Source organism: Fundulus heteroclitus, unplaced genomic scaffold, assembly GCF_011125445.2.
Source record: "Fundulus heteroclitus isolate FHET01 unplaced genomic scaffold, MU-UCD_Fhet_4.1 scaffold_38, whole genome shotgun sequence".
Lineage (NCBI taxonomy): Eukaryota > Metazoa > Chordata > Actinopteri > Cyprinodontiformes > Fundulidae > Fundulus > Fundulus heteroclitus.
In genome coordinates this window covers 3,685,999-3,700,833 of record NW_023396792.1, presented here as the reverse complement: position 1 = coordinate 3,700,833, position 14,835 = coordinate 3,685,999, and the positions used below count along the sequence as shown (strand labels likewise).

Here is a 14,835-nt window from a genome sequence, read left to right as displayed (position 1 = left end):
TGGTAAATGATAACAGGTGTGACTGACTGCTGAGGAGGTGAAGTGAAAAATGACAGAAAATAACTGATGACTGAAAACTAACAATAAATAAAGTCAAACCTAACCCAAAAGAGATGAAAAAATGAAAATAACAGAAAAACAAAGCCAAACCAAAACTCAACCATGACATGTTTCAAAAGTTTTTTCAATGAATTTTAGAATGAAATATCTCAGAGCATGTTTTATGCAAAAAGGTGTAACAAAGTCCTTCACAAAGATTAAAGATAGACAAAAATACATTAGGGGGAAAATTCAATTAGGAATCGAGGAACCACAACTGTAAAGTGAGAAAACACCAGCTGAAAAACTAAAGCATAAACAGAAATAAAAAAAAAAATACAAAATAATCTCTGATGAGAATATAAAACCCGGTAAATACCTGGACTAATAAATTACAACAAATTGCTGGTTGATATGCCATAAATAATGGGCATAATCCCTGATTAATTTATTTCCCTATTTCAATTAAGAGGAGTACACAAGTTATGTATGTATTGTGCTTTTTATACTTTACGTTCAGCTGTTTTGCCATTAGCTTTGGAAAAGAAAAAACAAAAGTTTTAATATCAAACTATGGTCTTGCTCTGTCAACCAGTAGAGGGCGCACCATTCACTTTAACGGTGGAGGAAATTATAATTAAATCGTGATTAAATATTTTCTTTATTGCTAAAAATGTAAACGTTCACGACTTTTGTCAAGAAAATACCTAAAAATCTGAATTTGATTATTTAATAATAATTATTATTTATTTTCCTCGTGTGGCTGCACACGCACTGATTCAGCCCCCCTGGCTCTGTGAAGCTGAGCTCAGGATAACAGCGCCCGTCTGCGGACAGCCTCGACTGCTCCCCACATCACTGAGCAGAATCAGCGGAGAGGGAGAGCAGCAGGTCTCCGACATGGCTAAAGAAGGAGCAGACATGACAGAGGAAACCGAGTATATGATAGACAGAAACGCGGGCAAAGAGGCGGCCAGCGTGGAATCGCCTTCCAACGCCAAAGAAATGCGAGCGGTGGTCCTGGCAGGTTTCGGAGGTCTGAACAAACTCCGGGTTACCAGGAAGGCAATGCCAGAGCCCCAGGATGGTGAAGTGAAGATCCGCGTCAAAGCATGGTGATTATTAGAATATCACGAACACGTTCCACGTCTTTGTTTACAGACTATGCTGTGCTCTTGCATGTTGTTGCTGTTGTTGTTGTTTTTTAATTTAGGTCTGAAAGCCGAGCAGCGTCTGATTGCACAGAAATCTGCAGCCTTGAAGCTACAGGTCCTTTTTCCTGGGCAACAGCTTTGCTGTCTGAAGCCTGATCATCACAAACAAACCCCATCTCAGCATTTTCAGCCTGATCCAGGCATTTCAGACTGAAGCATCTGATTTCCCGTTTCCACTCTTGTGGATCTTTGCAAGTGATTTTTTTAATTTCCCATTGCAGCTATAACCCCCCCACCTCCCCCCTCACAGCCAGTGCTGGCAGACAGACAAATGAAAGTGCATTTCATTTTGTTCAGTGCAGCATATGTGTGGAATCTGGCCTTGTGTTCTCAGAGGATAAGCCCATGACTCACCGCTGATAATAATCAAAACTGTAGCTCTGGGTAACCCTTAAACCTTTTTAGAAGCTCATATTACACATGTCATTTTGATGTCTGCTCTCGGACAGAGGGACTCCAAAGGCACGTTTTTATTTGAACGTTTAATCTGATGGATGTCAACGTCAACAGAAAATAAGGGGTTCCATTGTTTTTGTGTTGCAGTGGCTTGAATTTCCTGGATTTGATGGTACGTCAGGGGAACATTGATAATCCTCCAAAAACTCCCCTTGTTCCTGGATTTGAGTGCTGTGGAATAGTGGAGTCTGTGGGCGAAAACACGCAGGGATTTGAGGTTAGGGTTTGAGCCACAGCCACTGAATGTATCAGCCAATCTAAATTTCTGTACAAAAAAGTTTAACCGTAAGAAGTAGTAAAAAATGTTTCTTTGACATAAGTGTCCTGGTTTTTTCTCTCAGATAGGTGACAGAGTTATGGCGTTTATGAACTACAACGCCTGGGCCGAGGTGGTTTGCACACCGGTGGATTTTGTTTACAAGATGCCAGATGAAATGATGTTTGCAGAGGCGGCAGCGTTCTCCCTGAACTTTGTGGCCGCCTATATGATGCTCTTTGAAGTCGCCAGCCTGCGGGAAGGAATGTCGGTGCTGGTCCACTCAGCTGGGGGTGCAGTGGTGAGTACAGAGTCCGTTAAAGTCCATAAAAAGAAAGCAAAGGCAGTTCATTCAGCAGTACTGCAAATTGAACGATACCAGCTGTCTGGATGGATAAATGTGGCCATTTTTGTCGCCATCAGGGGTCTGCGATTTATATAATCCAAAGAGCCATTTTTGCTCCTCAGTCCGGCTAAAAACAACCCGTTTACAGGCGCACGTGTTACCTAAGCTTTCTGAAAAAGAAAAATGAAAAGAAAAGAAACAGGATTTTAGAATGATTGATGAATAATGACAGATTTGTAGGGATTTTTTTTTAAAGAACCATCATTTCACGTCTATTTTTATGTTCAAAAAGATGGAAAAAAATGAAACATTTCCAAAAAGTAGGAGACATTTTCTGCTTGGGGATTTAGATGTTTGTGGAAATGTTGTAATGATGTAAAAATAAAAAGCACATAGTTTCCAACATAACGACAAGAAGTATAGATCTGAGGAAATTACTGATACATTGATTGGTTCTCTATCATTCTTAGCTATTAGCTATTGATTAGATTAGATTAGATCAGATTCAACTTTATTGTCATTACACAGGTACAGGTACAAGGCAACAAAATGCAGTTTAGGTCTAACCAGAAGTGCAATAGCAGCAAGTGCAGGATAAACAATGGTTCCATAAGTATAGGACATGGATATGTACTGAATAAATATAGAGATGTATACTATTATAAACAGAATTTTACTGATAGATTTGTATGAATATAATATATAGGTAACTAGTATTGTGAACTAAATTTACAGCTGGATATGAACTGAATATAATATACAGGTGGATAGAATTTTACAGATATGTACAGATATGTATATATAGATAACTAGTTTTGTGAAATACATTTATTGAGAGCCGTTGCGAAAGATCCAAAAAGCCACTTGTGGCTGCGGAGCTGCAGGTTGCGGACTTCTCCCCTACCACCAATACATTGTGCGATAAAGTCACAGTTTTCATCTAATTCCACACCTCGTTGAATACCTGTTGCTCTTGTCGTTTTTCAGGGACAAGCTGTGGCTCAGTTATGCTCCACTGTGCCTAACGTAACTGTGTTCGGGATCGCCTCCTGCTTCAAACACGCTTCCATCAAAGACTCCGTGACGCACCTCTTTGACAGAAACACGGACTACATCCAAGAAGTCAAAAAGTAAGCACTTTTATGCAGGTTCCTGTCAAATCCAGCGCCTCAGGTTCCAAACTGAGGCTGTCGTCAGGTAGCTGACCTGACAACGTGGACGCTGCCGTGGGCACAGGGCTGCGCGAGGATGCAGATGTTACCGGCTGCCTTATTTGTGCTTGAGTTGCAGCGGTCCCCATGGCAACTATCGTCTGCTCTCAGAGAGCGGCGGCATTGTGTAGGTCTGGGTGGAGGTCTGCTCGTGGAACAGCTGAACCAGTTAGGGCTGGGCAGTGATGAATATTACTACATGCGGTCTGCTTGATTGCAATCCAAAGAGGAGTCGCTTCTCCAAAGGTCTCCGATCATCCCTCATTGGTTAACGCGACGCTTCTAAGGAGCGCCTCTTTGGCATCGTCTTTTAAAAGCGGCTTCAAGCAGCGTTCTTTGGGCTTTTGTCACAACATTCGCACCAGATCCCAGTAAAAGACCAAGTTATTGACACAGAAAAAGAAAGCAAAAAATGTAAGTCTAGTAATTAGGTTATGTGTAATAAAGTGCAATAACACAGGGAATAACACCTACTGGACACTTGAAGAAAATAAGCTTGGAAGAAAAAGAAAATGTGAAACTTCTCAATGTGTAGACAGCATTTCTGCTCTCTATCTGTGCCAGTTAATACTGTCTGGTTTAGTCCTATCTTAGGACTTTTAAAAAGGCTTCTCATTTCCAAAGAATGGCCTAAAACGTAAAAGCTAAGAGCCCTCTTAAGACCTTTGGAACCTCATTGTTGCAAAACATACTTCTGGTTATGATGAGAAGCTCATCATGAGATTTATGGCAGAAGACTCATCTAAAGAATTTTCAAAGAGCCTGGGACAACACACAGAGAGCTCCAGAAAAAAAAAATTGAAATACAATAATGCTCTCAGCCATTGTGGAATCTGTGAACACACTGTGTAAGACTCCACCATTGAAGGAAACAGATGTTGAAGCCTATTTAATTTTTTTCAGTATTACTTTTAAACAAGCTAATTAAATACTGGGAGAATATAGTCTGGTCAGGTGGGATCCCAATTTACATTAAAGGGGGCATATCATGCAAAATCCAAATTTTTTTTAGCCGTTAAATACATTTTTGTTGTGTACTTGGAGTTTCTAGGTGTGCAGAAACTTTTAATGTAGTCTGTCCAGGAGCTGTTTAGATATAATTAGATTCTGGGTCTGAAAAGCATGATATGTCCCCATTAAGTCTTTGTATGTCGTTTCCCACATCTTCTGTGGAGAAAAAAAATGCACTGCACATCACCCCAAAACTGCATACCAAGAGTAAGGTTTTAGATGAGAACGTCATGATTTGTGGCCGTCTTTTAGCATAGGCAGCGGGCAGAACTCATATAATTGAAAGAGGGATTGGAGGAATGTACGAGTCATTCTTATCCAGAATCTAAGCAGGAAACATGGGTAAATTTTACAGCAACACTGTAGTCCCAAACAAAGGGGCAAGGAAAATCTCTGTTGCTTTCAGAGAAGGAAAATAAAGCTGCTAGAATGGCCCAGTCAATCACCTGACCTGGATCCAATTAAAGTCCTTTGAAACAACTCAAGATCAGAGGGCACAGAGCAGGACCTTAAGGACCTGAAGACCCGAGAGTTAAAAAAAAGAATATCTGTCCGTCACACCCGAGTACTGGGTGTGACTAATTTCTCCATATAGGAAATATCTGAAAGTGGTGATCAGTAAATCAATCTTACTTGAATACATCTCATTAAGTGTATTCAATACTTATTCCCTGTATAATATTTGACCCTTCATGTATTCTGGCATAAAACAAGTGGTGAACCCGTGTAAATTCTTGATCATTTTGAAACTGCACTTTAGACACATTTTTACTAGCAGTTTTTCACAACAACATAATTAAATTCTGATGTCTAAAAGTAAATCTAAGAAAATGATAGCACAGTTTGACAGTTATGAATCACTATTTTAGTACAAACGAGGTGAAACATAGGAGTCCATTCATTGATAAAACATCTGTCATGTTCTGTCAGTTCTTCGATATATTTTTTTTTCTTCTGCTTCATATATAATAAATATGTTAATTGTTGTTCTGTTGTAGATCATTCAGACCTGATGCGTCTTGTTGTGTCTTCCACATTTCTCATTTTATGTTTATTTTCAAGTACACCTGCTGGACAGAAAATTGGTGAAAAAGTAACCAAAGTCCTGAGAAACACCTTGAAGGCCACCAAAAAAAACTTTCTGACTATTTATCAAGGTCACTTTGAAGCAGTGCATGAAACTCTGGCTCCTTTGCCCAAAAGTATAGGGAAAAAAAGAAGTGAGCTGAATGTTCTGTACAGTGTTGAACGTCTGCGCAGCATTTTAATACAAAAAGATTCACAAAGCTTTATAAGGAACTGATGTTTTATACTTTCCTACATACCTATCAGCATTGGTTGTGGATTAGTGTGCTTTTCATCTCTCTGGCCTACACATTCTTCCCAGGATCAAGTACAAAGTTCAGTTAAATTAGTCTTTTTACAAAAGGCAAAAAAAAACCCATGAAAATCACAAGACCACCAGGCAGTTCAGCTAAGCGGGTGCTCCGAACTTCAAGTCAAGTATCCCTTATTTTCCTTTGTGTCTACTCCTTTAACAACTCTTATTTTGAACAAAGTTTTATGTACGATAATGACTTCAAAAACAGATTTTTTTCCCCTGTAATCCAGTATAGAATATTGTGGGTACTGCATATCTAAATATTTGCACTTTATGCTGAGTCGAAAAGAAACGTGGGATGTAGACCGCAAGTTTTTCCGACAGTAAAACCCAAGAGAGTAAATGATCATAACTTTCGAATCCATGATTAGACAGAACATAAAGTCTCTCTGCAGGATGATTCACAGCCCCTATTTATAGACCCAGAGTCTGTTTTGCCCTTTTGTATTTAATCTTCACTGTCATAAACAAGTTATGCAATCATATCTCAGCATAAAGTTGTTTTTTTGTTTTTTTATCAAATGTTGCAGCCAAATCCTCAACTGTTTCTGCTAATTAATTTTTTTCAACATATGCTCAGTGGATCTGAAACTATTTGTCAAATAACTAATAAGCCGTTGAAGAGAAAATGAACCTGCAGCTTTACCGGCACAGCAACTCGCTTTAATTGGTGATCAGTCTGACGGGCCTTTTCAAGAACTTGTCAGGAATGGATGAGAAGTGCAAATTGCAGTTCTTCCCAGTGCTTATGTTATAGGTTCTTAAATAATTTGCTCCTGTAGCTGCAAGTTCCAAAGCCCATCAGCTCAAAACATTTATATTTTATCTTGTTTTAGCTTGGGATTGGTGGGATGTTTAATCAATCACAATTGTAGTAGTAATTCTGAATTTAAAACTTCCCAGTTGGAAACATCAAATATAATTCTTCCTGAAGTCAAAATCCGACATCGAATTTTCCGAAGTCTCTGCCCCAACATCACTGCCATCCATTTAAAATTTAGTGAAAGTTGCTCTAGTCTTTAAAACCTTTAAAATGGGGGACGTATTTTATCAGTTTTGTTGTTAGCCGTAGTTTGCGCTCCAACTATTGCCAAAATACGCTGGTTTCCACTGTCAGCTAAGCTGTGACGTAATTCCCAGATCTGAATTCCAACCTTTGTAGATAACCAAATGCAGCCCAAATCTCTCATCAGGGGGAAAAAATTAATTAACTAATGTCTTTGTTTGTTTTTAATTTACCATAGAACAAGTTAAAACAAATAGATGACATATTTTATTAGTATTTCTCCAGCATCAAAAGCCAGTTTCATAACTATACATTCGTGATATTTTCGGTCGTGTTTGGATGTACCTACAAAATAACATCTGAAACCAATCTGGTCTGACAAAGTGCCTATTTCAGGACCCAAATCCTGACCCAGAAACGGCGCCACTCTAACTGTTAATACAAACAGGCAGCGAAAACAAACCAGCAGTCACTAATGATTGAATTCCAAAAGCCGTTATCTTTGACGATAATTGTGCAGCTTGACCTGAAATCTGCTGCAAAACTGAACCTGCCTGGTTTGAACAAAAAAAAACAAGAAAAAAAAAAAAAAAAACTTCTAACGTCTGGCGGGTAGTGCAAGTAAACAAACACGTTTATCCCCTTCAGAATCATGGAGACGGCACCCCCCTGGACTGCTTGGCCCTCTCATTGCTGCCTGCAGCTGTATTTTTCAATGCACTTCGTTTTTGCTTTGATCAACAGGATCTCTCCAGATGGAGTTGACATTGTGCTGGACTGCCTGTGTGGAGAAAACACAGGGAAAAGTCTGAGTCTACTCAAGCCGCTGGGAACCTACATCCTCTACGGTAGGGACGGGGTTTGAGCATATTTAACATGTGTGCTATTATTATTTTTTTGACTACGCATGATAGCTTTCTTGATATTCTTTAATTAAATCAATGTTGCTGTTAAGCCAAAACTCCCAACTCCACAGCGGTTAATAACAAAACCATTTCAGATTAATTATATTTCATTTGGAATGAGCCACATTGATAATTTCCTGCCGTTTTCATAATGACAGGAAATTATTATTGTGACTTTGGGTCAGAGTTTAAATATTTTTTCATTCTATCCTCCTTGCATAGCATAGTGTGGTGGTCAAGGTGTACAGCAGTAAACGTTGGTTTCATGTGCTCCTTAACCTTAAAATGTTATGCATTGTCCTTAACAGCTGCTATCGGGTTACTTCAGTTCCTGCCGAGGCTCATGCATTTAGCTAAATCATTAGCAGGAGGTTCATTTATTAGCGTTCCCTGTGCTGAACATATGCAAAGGCATGTTTTCACTGATCTAAAGGTCTGAGGTGCCGCTGTTCCTCCGCTGCCTGGCTCGCTCTCCATGCGTCACAGATACCTGTTGTCGAAAGCTGTCCAGCACACAGCAACTCTTTTGATTTTTGTTCTTTGCAGGCGCATCCAACATGGTAACTGGGGAAACAAAGAGCTTCTTCAGTTTTGCGAAATCTGTGAGTCACATACACACACTATCATCCATATTTAAAAGGAGCAGCATTCTATACTTGTCCAAATTAATATTATTAGGTGTTTATTGTATATTTTAAAAAAAAGAGTTTCTGTTTTATTCCTTAGTGGTGGCAGGTGGAAAAGGTGAACCCGATTAAACTTTATGAGGAGAACAAAGTCATCGCGGGATTCTCTCTCCTCAACCTTCTCTTCAAACAAGGAGGATGTAATCTAGTAAAATCAGTGATGGACAAACTCTTGAGTCTCTATAAACAGAAGAAGATCCGGCCTCTAGTGGACTCCCTGTGGGCGCTGGAGGAGGTAAGAGCCTCTGATTGTGTGTATCGATTGATAGATTTTGTCAAAGTTTGACCACTATTCAGGGCTTCGTGAAAAATATATTTATCTATCCATGCTTTCACCTTTGTAAAAAAAAAAATGTCTCCCAAAACCTAACTCGGGAGAATACACAAAGCAGTGAAATCTGTCTCGTTTTACCGTCTATTTTGCTGCACCTTTCTGGTTTGTTTCAGGAATTGATTCACAAAGCAGACTGCGCTAAATATATGCCGGCGCAAAACATGCCCATCAAATCCAGCAGATTGCCTCTATCTTGGCATCAGCTTGCAGTCGTCTGCATAAAACGGATGGAGAAAATGCTTTGCTTTTTTCATTACCTTAATTAACAGAGACCTCCAGGTCCAGATTGTTGTTTCTAAATCTATAAACAATACTGCAGATTGTAAAAATCACTGGAATGATGCTTTTGCTTTTACTCGGCGGTATAAAAGGTCAGTCCTAAAGGGACCCGGTGTCCCGCATGTTTGCAATCTTTCAGTGGTTCAGCACACCTGGATCATACAAATGGTTGATTATCATGCGTCTGCAGGACGCGATAAGGCCTGAGGAGGTTATTAAGCCATTTGAATAAGCTGTTTGGAGCATGGACGTTTAACACCAGCAGGACTCTGGCCCTTGAGGACTGGGGTTGGACACCCCTGTACAATCAGATGAAATCAGGCATTAAAAGTATTAAAGTTACAAATGTATTAAATAATTATCCCATCACGGGTAGTCTATACAAATACACTGAATAGACATAATTATATGGGAGGAATAGTGCACAATTACATCTTTTTTATCTCACTTGATTAAAAAAGAAAACTGTATTTTGTTGGATTTGACTGCTGGCTTTGTACTCGTGCAACCCCCCCCCCCCCCCCCCCCCCCCTCAGTATGCCTCATATTTTGTTTTTCAGCCTCTGCATTCGAAGCATCTCTTAGAATATTCCACAACTGCAATGTTTGGTTTATGCACTTTTAAAAAGCAAGAAAATGATTTTAGACTATTTATTGGAATTAGAAAATAATCAGCAAAAACATTGACGAGAAGTTATTCCAAGTGAAGATGAATTTACCCTTTGTGATATAATTCGCTCATCTTATGTAAATACACTAGACCAGCAGGCAGTTTTTTCTTCCCTTCTGCTTCCCCTGTGCCAGAATCAGCACCAGCTTTCAGCAGACTGCACTTGTTCCCATGCACTCTGTATAACCCAAATGCCGCCAGTCTTCAAGAATCTCAAGCAATTGGGTTTTGATGTAATTGACATAAATATGGGAAGGCTTCTCGTTACATTTAAATGTGGCAACGGACGTCAGTGCAGAGAGAGTGCAAGTAGTTTCAGGTTTGCCTGAAGAAAATAGAAGGCCCATTGGTCAGAGAAAGAAATTGGTCTTTGTGGAAGTAAAGAATTACTTTGTTGTTGTGTAACAAATCCAATTTAAGTTTAACATTCTGAAGAGGTTTATCCGTGGATAAACCTGGAATATATCTCAGAAAGCTCTGATCTTTGCATCCCCAGTCAAAAAGCAAAGGAGATGTTGATGACCCAACTGTTTCTTGATATTCCTTTTTTATTTCTCATGGGAAACCTCTAATGCAGTGTGTTGTCATTAAACACTGGCAAACTTCACAGGCCATTCACTGCAACCATTGCCCATGAAGAATGTGATTAGAGGGCTGGATTGCGTGGGATATTGTGTCAGGCCTCACTTGTTAACATGGGTGGAAGGAGGATTAATTGGACATCAGTTTACATGTTGACCATGGTAACCTTTCTTTTTGGACTCAAAACACTGAGGAGGATGCGTTTGAGTGGAGCAATATAGTGAGAGTTTTTTTTTTTTCTTTTTTTTCCCAGAATCTGTATCTGCATTCTTCTCTTCGTTTCTTCTGGTCTGAAGGTATAAAGCTGAATTCTGATGACGAAAAAAAAAAAAGGAAATTTAACTATCTTGGAATATGTTTTTCACAAACGCTCTAAAAAAGCTCATGGTGCTTGTTCCTCTTCCTGTGAAAAAGTGCCACCAAGCAGAAAGGAATGGAAAACTGTCCAACCTAATTTTGCTCTTGGCTTGGTTGATGCGTTTCCATTTCGCTGCTGAAAGATTTGTGGCACAGTGGCTGCAGACAAAGAAGCACACATTCTGCTGTGGGTGTGTTAATTGTAATGAGAAAACAAGATATGTCCTCATTTGTGGTACTCACATTTTTTAACTTTAATGAGAAGCAATGAGGTTAAACGGTGCGGCTTTCGCTAGCTAGGTATGGCTTTTTTGGATGCTGAGATCCTCTGCAAGCTCACCAGAGTGAAGTTTTGCCTCATGCCTTTCTACATGCCAATTTTATTACCCTCTTAAACATTTTGTTCAGTATCCTCTGGATGAGATGAAGGCATAGAGAATCATAGACGGCCCTATCTGGTCCTTTATTTTTATGGTTAACCTTTATATCCCCCCAAAAAAACCTTTTCAAGTTCAAATTTAAGACTCTATTACATCACGCCTGGCATGACTTTATAATTGAAACCATTTTTAGTGGTTTGTGCCACAAACAAATGTATAAGCTGACAGAGCAAGTTAAGCCCACACAAGGATTAGTATAGATAACTTGACATGCCCAAAGCCAGTATGTCTATAACGGGGCACCAGCGGGCCTGCGTGGTGGCATCATGAACGGTGCCGTGCATTACAGGCAGTTGATTGTCCGTCTGACGGTCAGCGAACATAACGAGACAAAGTGACCAGACTCCTGATGCCCTATAGCGTATAATTAGGCAGCATTGCCAGCGCTTGATGGAGTTTAATAGGGGTTGCGTTTGGTTGGTTGCATGAGACCAGAGTCTTTTAATTGTTCACTTGTGGGATGTGCTTTTCATAACATACCGTGGGTAACATTGGGTAACCAGAGGAGGGGGGGCTCACAAAGCTATTGTTCCCTACATCAGGCCACAGAGGAATTGAGACACCCCACATGCTGCGCAGTTGAATGGTTCAGCAATAAAAGAAGCTGCAATAAGCTGCTTGCATACGTTAGTAGTACACACACTTAAACTACAGTGTGTACTGTGTTGAAGCACCTTTAGATTGAACTTGGAGCATTCACACTTCCTTACCTGTGCACTAGCTGACTGGTATTTGGAACTAGTCATAAGTTTATTCAAGGTAACTTAAACCTCACTGGTTCGATCTTAAGAAATGTAGCATCAGAGCCTGATGGTGCCACAGAGACGGCCAGAGGGGATATAACCCTCTAATTAAAGTAAATCACCTTAACCGGTAAAGTTAAAAATATATTTCAGCGTTCATGTGTCAGATATAGATTAACGCGACAGCTGTCCGGGGTTTTTGATCATTCCCTGATTTTACATCTAAGCTGATCAGACATGCTGCTGCATTGGCAGCTGCTGCGTTTGCCTGTCGTTACTGTTTTTATGATACAACATGTTGAATGCTTTAAATATTAAAGACCTGAGCTTTATTTCAAATGTTTCCTGAATTAAAACTGCAATGAAAATGTCACGGATGATGACTTTAGATAGCCGATTGTAATCCTCATAGGGCATCTCCTTTCCTTTCTCTTGCAGTTGGAATAGGGCAAGTTCATTTAAAATTTTCATCTAATCATTTTCCCACAGTTTGGAGGGTCAGTCCGTGGCTTTTCTGCCTTAACCGCACTGGGATAATTGGAGATCAATGCTCTACTTGCCAATTTTTAATCACATTCTGGACTCTGCTGTCTCAGTGGGTGGAGATATGTGTCACCAGCTGGCAGGAGGAGGAGCCACTCAACGTCAGTGGGGACAGTCTACATAAACGGCCCAATTTTCTGACCTTTACAATGAAAACATGAACAAAAACCAGCTTTGGCAAAATAAGAAAAAAAAAAATCCAGGAAGTTAAACTTAAAGGGAACTTTTTAAGGGTTTTGGAACCTTAGCTTTTTAACATTGTGGTATAACGTTGAGTCTGGTAAATGGTCCATTTTTCTGTATTTAAAAGACCCTATAATGTAGTTAATTAAAAGTTTTATTTTCAGGTGAAAGAGGCCATGCAGAGAATTCATGACAGAGGCAATATTGGAAAACTTATCCTGGACGTTGAGAAGTCTCCCACCCCTTTGGTAAGAAAATAATTTCTACTGTTTTTTTAATTTCCAACAGATGTGGTTCTTCTGTGCTTACGTTTGTCCTTATAACAATTTAGAGTTTCCACTTGGTTGCATTGTGCACTCACCTAAGCAATGGGTTAACCTGACCAGCAACATGCTTCCTAGCAGCTGGAAATATTGTAGTATAAACTAAAACATGACCAAGACAGAGTTTATATCCTCTTCATATTCAGGGAATGTCTACTTTGGTCATACTTTGGTCATTTAGAGCACAGCTTAGATAAATATTAATGACAAACATAACTCCAAAACTTTTCTTTTCTTGGCTAAACTACAGCAATTGTATTTGTTTAATTTTAGTATGCAACCATTTCAGGAATTTGAAATTATGAAACCGTAGTTACTAAAAGGCACTCTTTTAGTTTTAATTAGAGACATTTCATAAAGGTTTTTGTGATTAGTTTTTATTTTATCTTTCTGATGTCTGTGTCAGACATTTGGTTTGGATCAGAGCATTAGGAGAATTGTAGATAGGATAATTAAAAGCACCTCTTAAAGTCAGGAAACAGACCTGGAATCCAGTCGTTTTTCATTATAGAGCACATCTGTACGGCTTAATTGCAGCTCACGTTTGTTTACCCTTGCTCCAAAAATCGCTCAACGCTTGCTGATGATTGTTTTACCACTAGATGGCCAACGACAGCACAGAGACCAGCGAAGCAGGAGAGGAAGAGGAGGAGGCCGAAGGAGATAATGACAGCAAGGAACGGATGCCTTTCATACATTAGGATCGAAGTAAGCCACTGCTGTTGACCTAGAGACTGCACAGATATACTACGGAGGAACCCAACCAGTGTGCATATATGTCTGCATGTCCTGTGTGCATGTATGCATAAATGTATGGATGTCTTTGTGCTTTTTTTGTCTGTTACCTATTACTTGTTAGTAGATGGGGAAAAGAAGAAATATAACCTGTTTGTAGTGCTGGAGCCAGTATCTTACTTTTTGCTGTATAATGATGTAATGCCAGTATTTTTTGCGCGTTTTATAAATTATAAGTCAGCCAACAGTATGCTGAATTAAGAAACAAGAGTGCGGAAGCATGGAAACCTGCTGAAACGGTCATATTTCTGCTAAGCACGGCATATTTAGTAACATTTTTCAGTTGATGAAACAACTGAAACACGTATATCTTTTTGTTTTAATGCTGACCGAGGATGCACAGTGGTATAGACACTCCTGTCTGAAGTCCAGGTTCGTGTGACGCAAAATACGAGATCACAATAAACCTTTTCAAAACTTTTTTTTTCCATATGTCCCGTTCCCTTCGACTGGGAAACAAGCAAATTTGCGAGGGGGAAATTAAAAAAAATATATATGGCTACAATAACTGGCAAATCTGCACACCCGCACGCTAATACTGAGTTGAGCACCTTTTGAATTTTATTGTACTATTGAGGGTCTTCTATAGGAGTGCACATCATCCCACATCTGACCTAGCTGTATTTTCTTCCTGTTGTCCAAATCTATCAGATTGTGAGGATATATCTTGTCCACAGCCTTCGTTAACAAATCGAGGCGACTTTTCTGGTACATTTAGCTCCAGACCACTCGAAAATCCAGAAGAAGCCTGTCTGTTGTTCATTGGATAGTTGCTGGGTTACTGTGGTACTAAAGAATAACAGGCCCGTTCATCTTCAGATCCTCCCAAACATCTGAAGGTTTGGTCCAAACTGACTGGTATTCAGAACTGTTCATGATTTCATCCATCAGGACAGAAAACAGTTTGTTGTGACGAAAGCAACCCCAGAGCATATGCCGCCACCCCCATGGTTGTACCAAACATGCCTTTTGGATTATGTCCAAACACCAAGAGTTTGTAAAGTTGTTTCACAAATTCTTAATGACTAACTGTGCCATGTTCTAAATGTTTTGGGGTTTTATAGTATTCCTTTCC

General features: G+C 39.6%; 1 protein-coding gene across 1 annotated transcript; it reads left to right on the top strand.

Moving 5' to 3' along the window:
* The first annotated feature begins 837 nt into the window (after positions 1 to 837).
* On the top strand, positions 838 to 14,327 carry LOC118560080 (synaptic vesicle membrane protein VAT-1 homolog-like). Its single transcript, XM_036130760.1, has 9 exons — positions 838 to 1,154; positions 1,797 to 1,926; positions 2,051 to 2,266; positions 3,299 to 3,441; positions 7,665 to 7,768; positions 8,372 to 8,427; positions 8,552 to 8,746; positions 12,807 to 12,890; positions 13,568 to 14,327. Exons 1-9 carry the CDS (start codon positions 940 to 942, stop codon positions 13,664 to 13,666), a joined length of 1,242 nt encoding a protein of 413 aa, XP_035986653.1. The 5' UTR covers positions 838 to 939; the 3' UTR covers positions 13,667 to 14,327.
* Positions 14,328 to 14,835: the final 508 nt, after the last annotated feature.